The following is a 16,831-nucleotide window of genomic DNA, read 5'->3' on the forward strand; positions in this document are numbered from 1 at the left end:
GTTTTCCCAGTGGTCATGTATGGATGTGAGAGTTGGACTGTGAAGAAAGCGGAGTGCCAAAGAATTGATGCTTTTGAACTGTGGTGTTGGAGAAGACTCTTGAGAGTCCCTTGGACTGCAAGGAGATCCAACCAGTCCATTCTGAAGGAGATCAGCCCTGGGATTTCTTTGGAAGGACTGATGCTAAAGCTGAAACTCCAATACTTGGGCCACTTCATGCGAAGGGTGACTCATTGCAAAAGACTCTGATGCTGGGAGGGATTGACGGCAGGAGGAGAAGGGGATGAGAGGATGAGACGGCTGGATGGCATCACTGACTCGATGGACGTGAGTCTGAGTGAACTCCGGGAGTTGGTGATGGACAGGGAGGCCTGGCGTGCTGTGATTCACGGGGTCTCAAAGAGTAGGACACGACTGAGCGCCTGAACTGAACTGAACTGAACCCCACCTCCCTCACCGCCCAGGGGCCTTCCTGTAAGGATTTGATGCCTCAGGTGTGTTCCCACGATACAGGGCGACGCCATGTTTCGCGCACAACTTTGCCTCCTGCTCCGCCGTTCCCTGACTTCAGTCAGCGCTGGGCTGAAGAGGCCGTACCTTCAGTCCGCCAGCCGGTGGCGTGGAGGCCGGGCGACAGGTGCCCGGTGCCCAGCGGAGGAGCCGGGGACGACGAGGGCGAGCTGCCGAGGGACGGCTGAACCCCTCTCTTCCCACAAACACCAGAGGAAGAGGATTCTGGCAAGAGTGACAGCTTGAGGTACTCTGAAGCCGCCTCGGAGCCCGCGACGTGCAGGACTCAGGCAGCATCCAGAAACCGGCCGGAGAGAGCGGTCTCGCGCGCCGCGGGGTTTGGACGCGCTCCTTTTCCGCCACCTATCGGTGACCGCGGCTCATTGCAGTTTCCAAAGCTAACCCCGACTCCCCTGTGATGAGGACCAATGCAGGATGAGGACCAAGCCAGGAAAACTGAAACCATTCAAGGCACATTTTCCTGCCTTCTGATTAATATAGATTTATTGAGCCCGCGGGGGAAAATACATATTCTTAAAATCTATATGGTTTATAGTGAAGTCGGTCAGTCGTGTCCGACTCTTTGTGACCCCGTGGACTGTAGCCCACCAGGCTCCTCCGTCCATGGGATTCTCCAGGCAAGAATATTGGAGTGGGTTACCATTTCCTTGTCCAGGGGATCTTCCCAACCTAGGGATCGAACCCAGGTTTCCCTCATTGCAGACAGACGCTTTAACCTCTGAGCCACCAGGGTAGCCCAATATGGTCTATGCTGCTGCTGCTGCTAAGTCGCTTCAGTCATGTCCGACTCTGTGCGACCCCAGAGACGGCAGCCCACCAGGCTCCCCCGTCCCTGGGATTCTCCAGGCAAGAACACTGGAGTGGGTTGCCATTTCCTTCTCCAATGCACGAAAGTGAAAAGTGAAAGTGAAGTCGCTCAGTCGTGTCCGACTCCTAGTGACCCCATGGACTGCAGCCTACCAGGCTCCTCCGCCCATGGGATTTTCCAGGCAAGAGTACTGGAGTGGGGTGCCATTGCCTTCTCCAATATGGTCTATGATACTGGGTAAATTAACTCTGAGTTTCAGCTACCAAAATAATTATATTTGGGGTTAAGAGATAGGCAGAGTTTTATCTTCTTTCTTACAATTAGGTTAATGCTTTAGAATGCTGCTGCTAAGTCGCTTCAGTCGTGTCCAACTCTGTGCGACCCCACAGACGGCAGCCCACCAGGCTCCGCCGTCCCTGGGATTCCCCAGGCAAGAATGCTGGAGAGGGTTGCCATTTCCTTCTCCAATGCGTGAAAGTGAAGTTGCTCAGTCATGTCCGACTCTTAGCGCCCCCATGGACTGCAGCCTACCAGGCTCCTCCATCCATGGGATTTTCCAGGCAAGAGTACTGGAATGGGGTGCCTTCTCCATGCTTTAGAATACATATGTGTATTAAGTGTTCTTTGTTGTTGCTCTTTTTCAGAAAAATGAAGGGATGTTAAAAAGAGAAATAGTATAATAAGACTTGCAAGCAAGAAAGTGTGTAATGTGTGCAGAATTAACATTAGAGAGCTCCGTGGGGAACAAACTAGCGCAAACATAGCATGAGAGATTGTCCGTATGTTGTAGGGGTCTGTTCCTTAGCTGGAAGATTGATGAGGTCCTACCAAAAGCCAAACCGTTCATATCCTTTAAGTCAGTAATCCAACTTCAAGAATTCTATCCCAAGAAAAGAATCCAAAAATATGAAAAAAGTAAAATGGATGAGAGTCTTCATAAGATTAGATAGTGTTCAGCAAGAGAAGAGTTAGTTCTTGTTCATTCAGAATATGGAGTATTGCAGGCATTAAAATTATTTTAACACATAGCAAAATAAAAAATGTATACCCAATAAAATAGAAATATTGAATAAAACCAGAAAAAATATTTAAAATAGTAGAACTGAGTTAGAGGGTGGATTTAGAGTCTACAATACTATGTATACTAATGTTTGTTTTCTTAATTACATAATAAATACAGGAATGCTTTCTTGTTAATACATTTAAACTACACAAAAGTATATTAATCAAGAAATGAAGGATCCTGTTACCTGCCTTCTCCTAGCTTGTCTGCTCCCTGTTAATAGACTGATGTAAAGCTCTCTAAATCTTCGTTAGGGTCACACACACACACACATTCATGTACACATTACTATATGTAGTGGCTTATTTTTAAGAAATTTTTTTTGGCCATGTGACTTGTGGGATCTTTGATCCCCAACCAGGGATCAAACCCATACCCCCTATAGTGAAGCATGGAGTTCTAACCCCTGGACAACCAGGGAATTCCCTGTAGTGCTATTTTAACATAAAACTCATAATATTGTATTCTTTGCAAGTTGATTCTTTTTAAAATCTGTATCATAAGTCTTTCTGAATCAATAATATATCTTTACCTCATTGTTTTTAATCACTCTTAGTATGATTTACTCTGATACATTTAATTATGTCACAATTGATACTTGTTTCTTCTCATTTTTAAAATGTTAAATAATTTTGCAAATGAGCCTTCTTGTAAACTTATCCTGGTACACCTTATTAATGAATTTAAGCTTCTTCTAATTCATTCATTGGCCACTTGTATATCCTTAGAAAATTTCCTATTCATATTTCTTACGTTTTTCTATTTTATTGTTTACATTTTAATAATTTATTTGTTGGGGTTCTTTATGAATTTTAGATTTTTATTGGGATTTAACTGTATTTAGAGATTTGTACAACATAAAATATTTCCATCCGGACAATAATATACTTTCCCATTTGTTCTAGTTTTCTTTTATATCCCTTGACAAAATATTACTGTTTTCTTTAGATCTTATTCACTTCTTGTTGGAATGTATATTACATAAGGAAGACATTTTCAATGGCTATAGAACTGAAATCATTTTTAGTTACTAGCTCTAGTTGAAATCACAGCAGTTTCTTAAAGCTATAATGGTCTGTCAAATAACTCAAAAAAGTATAATTATTAGCCTACAATTTACTTGTAAACAAGGGACATCAATTAACAGGTTTTTTTTCATGTCTTAACACACATCCTTTCTTTGGCAAGTTACTTATTACCTGGCAGTAAACATGGAGGCCAGGTGGGTATCCAGCCTTGGGCATCAAAGAAAATAATTCTAGTTACTTAATGGTCCTTCAAAATCTTTATGTGTTTAAACTGTGACGTCTTCAGGACAGGATGTCTCTACCACGTCTATATGTATCCTTTCTTCTGCACCTCCACCTGCAGCAGGCCAGGTCTCAGCATTCCCTCACTAGAATGTCTCAGATACTTAACAGATGTTGAAATTAAGTGGTCGATAGTAAATTTTTTCAAAAGCAAGTTGGAGCATGATAAACTGATCTTAAAATTCTGAAGAGATGTACAAGAATAGGCTTGAATGTGTTTTTTTGGCTTATCGTTTACTTACTGAGAAGGGTGTTTTCAATTATCTTTGAGTTGAATTTATGTATTTCCTCTTTTAGTTATGTCATTCTTTTATACATCTGAAGGCTTTTATTATGTGCATATACAAATTTTTATAGCTTCCTGATTCACTAAAACTTGTAACATGATGAGGTATTCATCCTTGTCTGATGTTAGAAACCTATGCCATCTTTTTAATGAGAATTTTCATGGTATGTATTTCCTCTGTTTTTTTCTTTCAAGCTTTTAGTGTACTTATCTTTTAAGTATATGTCTTGTTAGCAGTGTTTTTTTTTTAATCCAGTCTGTCAATCTTTTAATGACAGCATTTAATTCATTTACATTTAATGCAATTATTGATATAATCTACTACCTTGATTTTTGCTTTTGATTGTCCCATTTAAGCTATTTTTTCTTTAATTGATTTCTTTCACAGGTAATTTTTTAAATGATTTCATTTTTCCTTTACGACCTTTGTGGTTATGCATTCTTTTATAGTTCCTTAAGTGATTATCCTAATTACCCCAGAGATAACAAAATATCTTCTTATCAGGTGCATGTCAGTTATCAATTTATTGGCTTTCAACTTCAAGTCCACTCTTTATTGCCAGCTATGCAAAAAAGAATTATTTCTCCTTTGCTAGGCTTCCCTCGTGGCTCAATGGTAAAGAATCCACCTGCCAATGCAGGATATGCAGGTTCTATCCCTGGGTCGGGAAGATACTCTAGAGAAGGAAATGGCAACCCACTCCAATAATCTTGCCTGGAAATTCCCATGGACAGAGGAACCTGGCAGGCTACAGTCCATTGGGTCACAAAAGTCTGGACGCAACTTAGCAAGGAAACGACAGCTAGTATGAAGTTAAGCTTTGTCTGTAGAGGGCACTAGAGAAGCACTAGAGAAGGAAGTGGATTTCAGTTCCTTCGTTACTTCAGAGTTGGGCTCCTGAAATACGAGATGAGCAACAGCTCCCAGCTGCTAGCTGTTACCCTGGTACCCTCTAAAGTGGCTTTAGGATTGTGTAGTCTGCAAGTCACCTCCCTAAAGATGGCTTTCCCAGCATTCCCTTGAATGGCTCTGAGCTTGTTTCAAGGCATTCGGCTTGTTAGCCTTTCTTGGCAGGAACAGATGCCTATCCATTCAGTTCAGTTCAGTTCAGTTCAGTCGCTCAGTCGTGTCCGACTCTTTGCGACCCCGTGAACCACAGCATGCCAGGCCTCCCTGTCCATCACCAACTCCCGGAGTCCACCCAAACCCGTGTCCATTGAGTCGGTGATGCCATCCAACCATTTCATCCTCTGTCGTCCCTTTTTCCTCCTGCCCTCTCCATGTCATAAAGAAAACCAGCCCCTAGTGCCAAGATTATCTCTGTGGGTTTCCGTTTTCTCCTGATGTTGATAGCAGTGGAGATGGTGGAAAGTGGTTATACTCTGGGTATATTTTGAAAGTAAAGGTGATGGGATCTGCTGATGCAGTGGATGTTAGGGCAAAGTATAAAGAATGATTTCATAGTTTGGAAGTCATGGAAATGAGATCTGAGATATGAGAGAGGGAAAGAGGGCAGGTAGGGTAGAAAAATGACAGAAGAGGGTGATGTGGACACAACTAGAAAAGAATCTAAGATGACTAAGAAGAGAAGTGAGGACATGCAGGGTCAATGGACTAAAGGTCTTATAATATCAAAGAATTGCTGGAGTCAGGGTATCAGAAGATGATAGCTAGGAAGACAGCATGAAAATAAAGATAGGCTTGGTGGTAAGAAAACATCCATATTTTAAAATAATCTTTTATTTGCTCATCATACACATTTTATCATATATTCATATACTGATACACATTACATTTATTTTTCAGTAATAATTGAAAAATTTACTATATAGCGTAAATCACAAAACATAGGTAGAATGTATGAAGTGAATCAGAGACATCAAATATCATATTATTATCTTTGTAAGAAGTAGATAATCATGAGATTTAAGGAGAATCTTAAATCTTAATCCTCAGAATTAAAGAGGTAGTAAACACAATTAGGAAATCAGTTTTGATGTTCAGATCAATGAGAGGTTTTTGTGTGCTGGAAACATCAATATTAAAATAGAAACGTAGTCAACAATCACATATTCCTAGAGATAGTGTGATAATCACAGGAAAATCATCAAAAACTACAGACGTTAACAGAAACAGATAAATTAGTTGTGGATTTTAACCACTGCAACAGTGTTTTCAAGTGTTCAGAAGAGGACTTCTTAATTTTTTCAAGATATAGGTCTTGACTGTTGATTATCCTATTGACCTTGAAAGATTTTTGTCTATAGGACTCACTTTATCATTAGCTAGTGTTCATGTATTTTATTCAAAGATACCACTATTTGTTAGAATTTATAATATACATTAAGTAATAAATTTTGTCACTGAACCAAAATTATTTCAGTCCCAATGAAATTTTACATCTTGGGTAGCCTCTGCAGCCTTGTTTTGGTAAATATATGATTTCAATGAAACTTTTTCAAAAACTGAAAACAGCTCATGAACGCTTCTTACTCAGTTATATTCATGGACTCTATCTGGGGAGTCAATCTATTAAGGAACAAAATGTCTATGTTTACATTCTTTTAAAGTTCCATTTTAACCTTTTATCTTTCTTATTTTCTTCTTATAGCCTTTCATTTATCTATTTCTCTCCTTTCTTCTCTTCTTCTAACCCAACATCTGCTCCCCCACCCTTTCTTTTCCTTGTCTTCTAGGAAACCTTTTCTCCTCCTGTTCTACTTCTTCTGTACTTGGATTTACATCTCCTGTTGTCTTTATTTTCCATAGAGAATTTGTTCCTATTGCATTCATGGGTTCTTTTACATAAAATTATGGACAGAATAATTAAAATATTAATAATCTGGCTATGTAGTGATCCAAAAACATAAGATATGTGAACATTTCACAAACACAATATTTGATTATCCATTGCTGATGTCAATAAGGCATAGTCTCTTTGGTATAAGCTTCATGTTCAAGATACAGCATCAATGAATACTTGAATTTTTCATGTAGCTTAGTATCCCTGTGAATTAAAGATATTACTAATGAACAGCAGTATGAAACTCTTTTCAATATTTTTTAAGTTTTTATTGCACTGAGGTGAATTTTTATTTTTAGTTTTTAGTTCAGGTTATATAGTCTATGATGCTTTAAGGTAAGCGAGACTCTAAAGCTGGGCAGTAAACTGAAATGACTCTCCTCCCAACTTTTTATAGATTGGCCCTATGAATGGTTATAGGTCCCATAATTCTCCTGTTTCTTTCATAAGGCTGTTATGGTCAACGTTTATTGTACACTTACCATGCGTCACTCACTCTTCTAGAAGGACCTGAGGAATACGACATAACCCCATGAGATAGGTGCTATTATTATGTTCACTTCATAGATGAAAATCTGAGACACAGATTCCCCAAAGGTCACAAAGTAGGTGACAGAACGAAGATTTTAATTCAAGTGGTCAGTTTCCAAGTCTCATGTGTTGACCACCATAGGCCTGCTTCCTTGATAAGGCAACTTGGAAATGCACGCATCAACCTCCCGACAGCTGAGATCTTCATCTCTGCTCCCTTTCATTATACAGATGTCCTTTCACCTATCTTTATTCAGATCTGCTCCATCAGCAAGACCTTGGACTTGGCAATCCCTCATTCAGCTGCCTCCTTACCTTGAACACTTCCCACTTTTTCACAACTACAGAACCTCCTCAGCATCCCCATTGAACCTCCTGACTCTTTGTTCTCCAGGGCCATTCATGCCTCATTCCTGCTTTCCCTTCCTTCTTTACCACACCAGGAGGACCTACCATCATTCTAATTCATCTTATATTTTACAACCTTTTAACTTTACTCACTCCTTCTGTCTGGATTATTCTATCATCTCTCCCTCCATTTCAGCATATTAAAAATATTCCCCAACCTTCAAATGCCAAAAACAAATGTGATGGGATGGAAATAAATGTGTCTCCCAGATCCACAAGCTGCTTTACCTGGGAGATCTCAGGTCCTCTCTACCCACAGTACATCAGGAAGGACTTCCAGTCAGGCGGTGTTAGGGGGAGTTTTATTTGAAAATGGTTCCAAAACCTGTGAAAGGGATAAAGCAGAAAAATGTGTTTTGGAAACGTCCATGCCCATTGTTTTGCCAAGATCTGTCTGGTACCTGGTACTCTGCTCTCCCTGAGACAGCATTTGTTGTACTGTTTCAGATATTCGTGTAGTTTCACATTTCCAGTACATTGAATGCAGTCCCTTAAAATGTGACAACTGTGTCTTATTTTTATTTGTCTGTGATAGGCCTTGCTTTAAGGAATTAGCATATGTAAAATATAGATTTGTATTCTATACACAAAAGCATTAGGACCCAGTATTGGTGAGGGTGCAGGTAAGCAGGCTGGTACACTATTTCTGGGAAGGTGAGCTGGCTTCCTCAGAACAATCTGGCAGATGCATCAAAAGTCTTCAAGCTGCGTGTGTGTTGGATACTAGCAGCTGCACTCCTAGGAATTTATCCTAAGAAACCACTATGAAAGTATGCACGCCACATCAACAAGTTTATTTGCCAAAACATCATTTCAAATAATGAAAAGTTAGAAACTTACAGGGCGCATCAAAGATTGTTCAGTAAACATGTAGGTACAAAAGTATATATAGTACCGTCCCATTTTTATTTTTAAAAAAAGTGCCTGTGATGAAAGATTAACTAGATGTGTGTGTGTTAGTCGTTCAGTCGTGTCTGACTGTTTGTGACCCCATGGACTGTATAGTCCATGGAATTCTCCAGGCTAGAATACTGGAGCGGTTTGCCATTTCCTTTTCCAAAAGGAACTAGATACCAAAATACAAATTGCCTCTCTGGATGGTGGGGTCATTTGTTGTTTTAACTGTTTTTTGTTAAGGAGGGTTTTTTTTTTAAACATTAAAAAAAAAAAAATTCCTGCAGTAGATATGTATTGGTTTTATGACCAGAAAAATATTTAATAAACTCATAAATCCCATTTTGAGAACAACAAAGATAAATTGGGCTGTGACTGCTTTCCAAGATTTATTATGGAATTCTCTTACACTTACACTTCTCTTACATTTATGACCTGTGTTATCAAAACAATATAACAAAATAGTCTTCAGCATCAGTATCCCAGAAACTTCCAAGTGAAAGTGAAAGACTCTCAGTCGTGTCCGACTCTTTGCAACCCCATGGACTGTATAGTCCATAGAATTCTCCAGGCTAGAATACTGGAGTGGGTAGCCTTTCTCTTCTCTAGGGGATCTTCCCAACCCAAGATGGCATTATTTTTTTAAAGAGAAGTAACCTTCAAATCTCCACCAAAATTGCTACATTTCCTTTTTTTCCAGAACAAGAAGTATAAGTGCTGCTGAAAATGAGCAAAACTTGGAATGTTTTTTAGCAGGTAAAATGTTTGAGGTTGATCTATGTGTCCCAACGCTAGGGACCCCAAAGATAAATGAATGAGTAACAATGCAAATTATATATGTACTAGGATGACATTAAAGAACAACAGCAACAATAACCTCCCCTCCCCAACTATGTAGGATGTTTTATTGAGAACAAATGAAATTACTGAAGTGCTGATGCACTCAGAAATAGGCCTGGGATGATACACATTGTAGTCTGATCAAGTGTTACCTGGGAGAGTGGGTGGAGGGGACAGCAGAAAACAGATACAGTTTTTGGGGAGGTGTGGGCAGGATAGGTTTATTTCTTTTTATGAAAAATCACTTCAAAACATTCAAAAAGAAATAAAAAAGAAAATTCAAGACATGCCTGTGCTTTCGAGCTCAAGGCAGAAACTAGATAGTAGGCTTTGCTTGTTTAAAATTAAATTCCTGAACTTTTCAGAAGGTCAGTGGTAATGATAAGAAAGTATTCTCCCTCTTGCTGTTTATTTTTGTAAATATGAAGATAGCAAGTGGGCCTTCCTGACCCTTAGCTCAGCTAGTCCAACAATAGTCTCAAAGACATATACAGTTTTGCAGTGAGAAACTTGCACGGTTTTAAAGTGTAAGCAGGTAGAGATTCAGAGGGCCATTCCCTTAACCAACTAGCTCACCAAAGTCATGCTCAGAGCTGGGCACTGACAAAATTGTGACATGGAAAATGATTGTCTTCAATGATCAAGTCTTTGCACATAAACAGCCCCTCCTTGTTCCTGTCTCGGCCAGGCACACCCTTTCTCTCTTATAATGCCCTTCCCTTTCCTGTACCAAGAACCACTTTTAAAAGAGACTGAAACACATTTGCATGAATGTAGAAACAGTGACTCTTTAAAATGTTATTTTCCTAACCAGATTCACTTTTCAACAGATTAACAAAGAAATAAAGTGCTGATGGTGGAATCGCCCACATCCATCAAAATTTGGGTGCAGAGTCAGCCACTGACTCTGCTTATACACCCACAGCATCCTCTGCAGTGGCCTAGGGCACGGCAGGCATTTTCAGACTTACAGATGATGGTATATATCAGGATCTCGCTGGAGCCGGGTTTGGAATCCTATATACAGGTCGTCCCAGAGCAGACCATTCTTCACCACGTGTCTGATGACGTCAACCCGGCTCCGAATCTGAAACAGATAGGGAACAACTAGCAGGGGCGCCCCAGCCAGCACAGAGCATCGGTATCAACCCCTTGTGTCCCTGAAAGAGGCAGCTGTCTATAAGGCAGGGCTCTGAGAAGTCAAGGAGAAGAGCCTACTGAAGTTGACATCACAGGCTGAGGTAGGTGGGGAGAGGACATCTGAGTGCAGCAGAAATTGAAGGAAAGAAAATAGGAAGTGTATCCGGAGCTGGGGGAGCAGAGTAGAGGGGAGCAGAGTGACAGAGAGCACAGACAGAATCAGATTGCTGGGCTCAAATCCATGGTCTAGCTGTGTGATCCTGGCCACCATTCCGTGCCTCAGTTTCCTCTTCTATAAAATGGAGATAATAGACCATCCCTCAGGGGACCATGGTGAAGATTCACTGAGTCAATGTACATAAAATGTGTAAAACAAGGCCTGCCACTGAGCAAGAGTACCTTAATTCAGTGGCCAAGGCCCTTACCTTTCAAGAATCCCAACTCCTGACACAGGATCTGTTGACTAGTCAAAAGTGCCCAGGGTTAGGAGACAAGCAGAGATGGTTTTGAGTCTCAGGTCAGCACTTACTAATCATGTGACCTTAACCTTGCTAAGCCTCGGTCTCCTGTGTTACTGTTGTGAGAAAAAAAGAGATATTTATGAAATAAAAAAAAAAGCATGAAGTAGTGTGATGGGAAGTTACTAAGGTTGGACATGGTTTTAACACTTCATTAGCATCCTTTTTCAGTATCCGGCATCACATTTTTTCTCCTGACAAATATGCTAATGCCAGTACAGGCAACTTTATCATAAATGACAGAACGATCAGAAGACTGGTGTTTGGGTTTATTTCTCTTTCCCACACCATTTTGACAAAACAGTGACATCCACTGTGAACTGACAAGGCAAACACAGGTCAAAGGATCTCTTATTTGGCCAACAGAGACTCCGAAACATGACTGTGCAGCTTGTCAAGTTGAGGAGTGCCTAGCTAAGGTGCAGTATTAAAACCCAATTCCTTGCAGTGGAGGAGAGAAGGTCTTTCGTGATCTTTCAAACTAGAGACAAGCACGTGGAAGAATCAGGCAGGCTTTGAGAAATGTTTGGACTATAAAATGGAAAGGTCTTGGTGGTTTGATTAGATCTGGGAATGAGGAGAAAGGGAAAAGGTGAAAAGCTCGGCTTCTAGCTGGAGTCACTGGTGGGTTGGGAAGAGGGGGCGGAGGCACTAACATTGCCAATGATCAGACAGAAAACAAGAAAGAGCAGTTTTAAGAGAACAACGACGTGTTGAATTTTGAACAATGAGGTACAAGGATTTGGAAATCCAGGTGATATTATCCAGTAGGCAATTAACTCTAATGAATCCAAAGCTAGACAGTGTTGGTGGGAGCTGGGCAAAGTCTGGGCAGGACATACAGGTTTTTGGAGCCATTAGCAGAGAAGTGGTGCTAGCAAATGTGTTCACCCAGATACAGGCTTGAGAAGATGAGTGGGTTGAGCACAGAACCCTGATGGAAAACAGGAGATGTAAGTGGTGGCTGGAGAAAGAGACCCCCAAAGAATACAGAAGAAGAGAAGTTAGGAGGCCTAGTGTCACTGGAGCTGAGAAAGGACTTCTACTTCAAAATGATGGACAGATCCCATGCATAACCTGCCTTCCACCCACTTCTGGATGCAACTGAAGTTGCTGACAAAGCAACTACACAGGTATGAGCCGCCACAATGAAGAAAAAGTGAAGTGAGTCATTGGCAGGAGATTTCAACTAATGAATGTGAACGTGGAAAGCAGCTAGGTGAGTGGCATTAAAGAACAGGCCAGAGGCTGCAGAATCCAGGAGAGTATGAGAAAGGACATTCGGATTTGGAACGAGAAGAGGTAGGTACTGTGGATAACAGCAGGGACACAAAGCACAAAATTAGGTATATGAAACAGTGAGCACCCACTTCCCTAGGCTTACACATGGTTCCAGGGCCAAATACCTTCAGACAGTTCTCTGACGAAATGGAATCAACTTTACAGGAAGAATGAAGGCAGGGAGTGTATTTGTGATGCCTTATCACAAATACAAGGACCTCCACATTTTGATATTTAGGAGCCCCTCAGCCTAATAGCTGGCTCCTCACCTTCATAAACTTAAATGAGTGCTCCCTTGTCCACATACAATCTAGGTTATAGTTCATAGCCTACTCCCTTTTAAAAAACCGAATTGGCCTTCCACATTTATAAATCTAGATATTTCACATGAAAATCCAGATATCCAAGTTTTCTGGAAAATTCAGAGGATCAGCTGGAGCTCAGTAGGGGCTCCTCCCTTCCCATGCTTTCCACTTGACCCAGTCCTCACTCAACTCTACCTAGTTAAAGATCTGCCTGGGGTCCATCTGTGAGCATTTAAGCATGTAACCCCCACCTTCAAGTAAAGCCTGCTGGATAATAGGTCTTACCCATATACAGAGAGCCCTGAGTCAGCTTGAAAAGGTCTTTTTTTTTTTTTTTTTTGGTAAATATAGACTAATCCCTTGATTCTTAAAAGTCACCACAGTGGAAGGAAGGTCAGCCTGGGATAAGCAGCAGTGCATGCAGCTAGAAGCCAAAGGAGCAATGCCTTCAGGCGTCCGTGGAAAGTGACTGCCACCCAGCATTGTATGTTCAGCAAGCTGTTGTGCAAGATTAGGCAGGAAAATACTTAAAGAGTAGCTCCTGTGCAAACTTTCTTCAGCAGATACCTAAGCAGAAAATACCACAAAGGAGGAAAGCAAAGAAGTGAAGACATGGGTGGGGTCTAGAAGAGGCTGAGGGAGGTCACAGGGTGACAGATTGGCAGCAGACCTAGAGAGGAGCCCATCCAGCCCAGAGCAGGAGCTCCTGAGAGCGCTAGGAGCCGGGCATCTAGGAAAGATGGAGAGTTGGCATGATAGAAAATACATTCATGTGTTTGAAAGGCAGTGAATGCCTCCCCTCCAAAAAAGGCAATATGAGAAGGCTCCAAGTGGCAAGAGATGGAGCTCTTCCAAGGATAACCTATTTAAACAAACCTCAACATACAGAAATATCACTAATATCCTGAGATATAAAAGCACTTGAGTCAAAACAGGGACCACCATGTATGTGGCAGGCACGACGATTTGCCCCATGGTGTGGCAAGTCTCCTCATTTGTATTAAAGAGAGCTGTTGCTAGCTGTATTCAACAGAAGCAATGTGAAAAGCTGTAAAAACAAGCCTTTTTTTTTTTTTTTCAGTGATGTATTTTAAGGGAACTTGTGATTTTAAAAATTCCAAAGAAAAATCTCCCTGATGGTTAACAGATACCTTAATTTATAAGTTTCGTTAAGTTCAGATTTAAGAAGCAATGCAGTGGCTAAATACACAGACTCTGCAGTTAGACCCCTTGCTGCTAAAGCCTTCAGCATGATTTACAAGCTGTATGACCTTGGGCAGATTATTGAACCTCTCAGCATGGCATTTTCCTCATCTGTAGGGGAGTATAGTAATATCGATTCATATCATGGTTGTTATATTAAATGACTTAATATTTATGAATCTGTGTTATGTATGTGTTTGGTAAAAAAAAAAAGCAATAAAATATCAGGTTCATTTTGCTTAAGATCAGTGTTTCATGTAGTGTTTTCCTATGTGTGAAAACTCAGTTTTTTAAAACCCCCAAAGCAAGCAGTAGATTATCGGTTTTACCAAAGTTTCATCATAGGATTCTCTTCAACAGCAAGTACTAAACATAAAAATACAAATCCAATTATTAAAATGTAGTTTAAGAACAGGCCTATTATATAAAGGTACATTTGCTGCTGCTGCTAAGTCACTTCAGTCATGTCCCACTCTGTGCAACCCCATAGACGGCAGCCCACCAGGCTCCCCTGTCCCTGGGATTCTCCAGGCAAGAACACTGGAGTGGGTTGCCATTTCCTTTTCCAATGAATGAAAGTAAAAAGTGAAAGTGAAGGTAACTCTATAATTAAGGCATTACACATTTATATGGCACATGTTTAATATGCTTAAGGGCAGACTATACACCCTCCTAATTTATTTAGTGATTCTTACATGTACATAGAATTTAAAATTATAATCCATGCTCATATATATTATGTCATTTGACTATCATAAAAACATTATAAAGTACGAAGAAGCCCCACAGAAGGGGGAGAAAAAAAAAAAAAGACTTGAATGGGGATTCAAAGGCTCATAGTCAGTAATCCTAATCAGCAGGGGTAGGGAACCCATACCAGTCTTGACGTTGTGTCCAAAGCCCCAGCTCTTAACATCATGCCTGACTTGGGCTAGGTATCTGCTAAAAGTTGGAACTCAAAATATGCATTGGTTTATGTTGACAGTTTTCTGTAGAAAGCCACCAACAGGGTTTGTTTGCGGAAGGAGACATTGCTGGAGAAAAGGTAAAGGGGCAGACAAAGATCAATGCTTGCAGGTCTGCTAACAGCACAGGCGGGCCAGCTGTTTGGAAGGAAGCAGGTAGAAAAGCCAGTCTTTGCAAATGACTCAAAAAGAAGCAAGTATGGAGTTTAGTTAAAAATATTCTTTCAATACCGGCATATTAGTTGTGACAAATGTAGCATGTTAAAGTAGTATGTTAACATTCTCTGTAGTATCCCTGCGACTTGACTGTAAATCTAAAGTTACTCCAAATTTTTTTTGGAGTAAATTTAAAAATTTATTTATTTAGGAAGGAAGGAAAGAAGGAAGGAAGGAGCATTTCCACTGGTGTTGCGGCTTACTTCCTCATATGGATGTTCCCGGCTTGGTCTTTCTTTTGGAAAGGATAAATCTAGAAAGTCAACCAAATAGTCATATCCTCCAGGAAAAGGGCTGAAGTCCTCATCTGTCTCAATCATCTGTGCAAATGACAACATGGTAAAGGGAAGAAGCATATCAATCTGGTTGTCAAGATCCTCAAAAAATTCTAGAATGTGCAAGCAAATGATAGCAATGAAGTGGAGTAAATATAAAAAGAGGCTTGCCTCTCTGTCTCCTGCTCTCCCTATCACTCTACGTGGCTCTCTAACTCTCTCTTCTCTTTCCTGAATTGAATTCTAATCCTACTCTTCTACACTAGCAAAACTGCTTCATGTCACTAACTTCATTCAAATTTACAGAGAAGGTTATCACTGTCTTAGATATATGTATAATTAGTATACTTAGTAATTAGTAAGTATAATTAGTAATGAGCTATCAAATACCACTGTAGTTTGCAGGCTAAAAGATAAATAAAACGTGGACTGTTTCTCACCATCACCTAGCAGCCAAACATAAAGAGTGTCACTGAAAATATCAAATATTTTCTCTTTTTCACATTAATCACTCAACTGAAAATCTCATTTAGACCAAAGTTTGTCAGGTCTTCAGGTTTCAATTTTCTAAAAAAATATTTGGGAGCTAATAGAGGCATCAATATTTCATTTTGCTAAGTGAGGACTTAAAACAAATTCTTACATCTACTATCCTTTTATTTCATTAAAGGAAGAATGCTTTCATGCCTCAAAAATAGAAAGGACTAATCTTGGAAGCCTGGCATGCTGCAGTCTATGGGGTCGACAATTTGGCAACTGAACAACAATCTTGGAATAATGACAATTCATCCCAAGAAAAGAGAGTTGACATCTTTGTAACCATACTCACGTGCATACTCATACTTGTTTCATTACTGACCAGCAAAAAGTTTGCACAGCCTGGCACTGACCCTTGGGTAGGTTTTTAGGACTTACTGATTTTGAGAATGCTAAGTATTGTGTGCTACCAAGTATTAATGTTCAGGGGTTGAAAGGTAAACTTGAAACTAGTCCTCACCCCGAGGGTAACCAATCTTTGTTTCCAAGGGTATAATGTTGTCCATTTCCTGATGTGTTCCCTAAACTTCGCTCCCCATGCACAAATTCAGGCACTAAATATAAGTGGGATAAAATATACAGATAAGTGCTGCAGGGATTTCCAGCCCATTTCAGACCTCCTCTTTCTCTTTGACCCCCTGCTTTTCAGGACATATTTTGTTTTTGGATACATCCTCAGTTTTCTGGTGACCAGCTTACAGCATGAACCACTTGAGCCTATAAGCTCTGTGTGTATGTGTCACGGCTAATTTAAGTTCCAGGCTGACCCTGTGGTTGGTGCACCTCACTCCTTACCACGGCTGCAGATAAGAATTACCCACTTCCTGCTGCTACAGGACACCACCTCTCTGGTGGGATCCACCTGCAAGTTTCACAGTTTAAGTAGCTTTTTCCGCCATACAACCACAACACCGCA

General features: G+C 40.5%; 1 protein-coding gene across 9 annotated transcripts in view; it reads right to left on the bottom strand.

The window, feature by feature from the left end:
- Nucleotides 1–5,723: 5,723 nt before the first annotated feature.
- The window catches only part of LOC102411578 (cytidine monophosphate-N-acetylneuraminic acid hydroxylase), an 85,862-nt gene continuing 74,754 nt past the window's right edge, over nt 5,724–16,831 (bottom strand). For 8 of the 9 annotated variants that reach the window (XM_044927969.2, XM_044927962.2, XM_044927972.2 and 5 more), the window contains 4 exons: nt 15,307–15,423; nt 10,447–10,562; nt 7,970–8,066; nt 5,724–7,006 (listed from right to left, as the gene is read on the bottom strand). In XM_044927969.2, the coding sequence (XP_044783904.2) occupies nt 7,991–8,066; nt 10,447–10,562; nt 15,307–15,423 (309 nt within the window). In that variant the 3' untranslated portion in view covers nt 5,724–7,006; nt 7,970–7,990. Of the gene's footprint in view, nt 7,007–7,969; nt 8,067–10,446; nt 10,563–11,040; nt 11,190–15,306; nt 15,424–16,831 lie in introns of those variants that run through there. The other variant, XR_006544568.2, reaches the window with a different exon arrangement.

Source organism: Bubalus bubalis, chromosome 2, assembly GCF_019923935.1.
Source record: "Bubalus bubalis isolate 160015118507 breed Murrah chromosome 2, NDDB_SH_1, whole genome shotgun sequence".
In the NCBI taxonomy this organism is placed as follows: domain Eukaryota; kingdom Metazoa; phylum Chordata; class Mammalia; order Artiodactyla; family Bovidae; genus Bubalus; species Bubalus bubalis.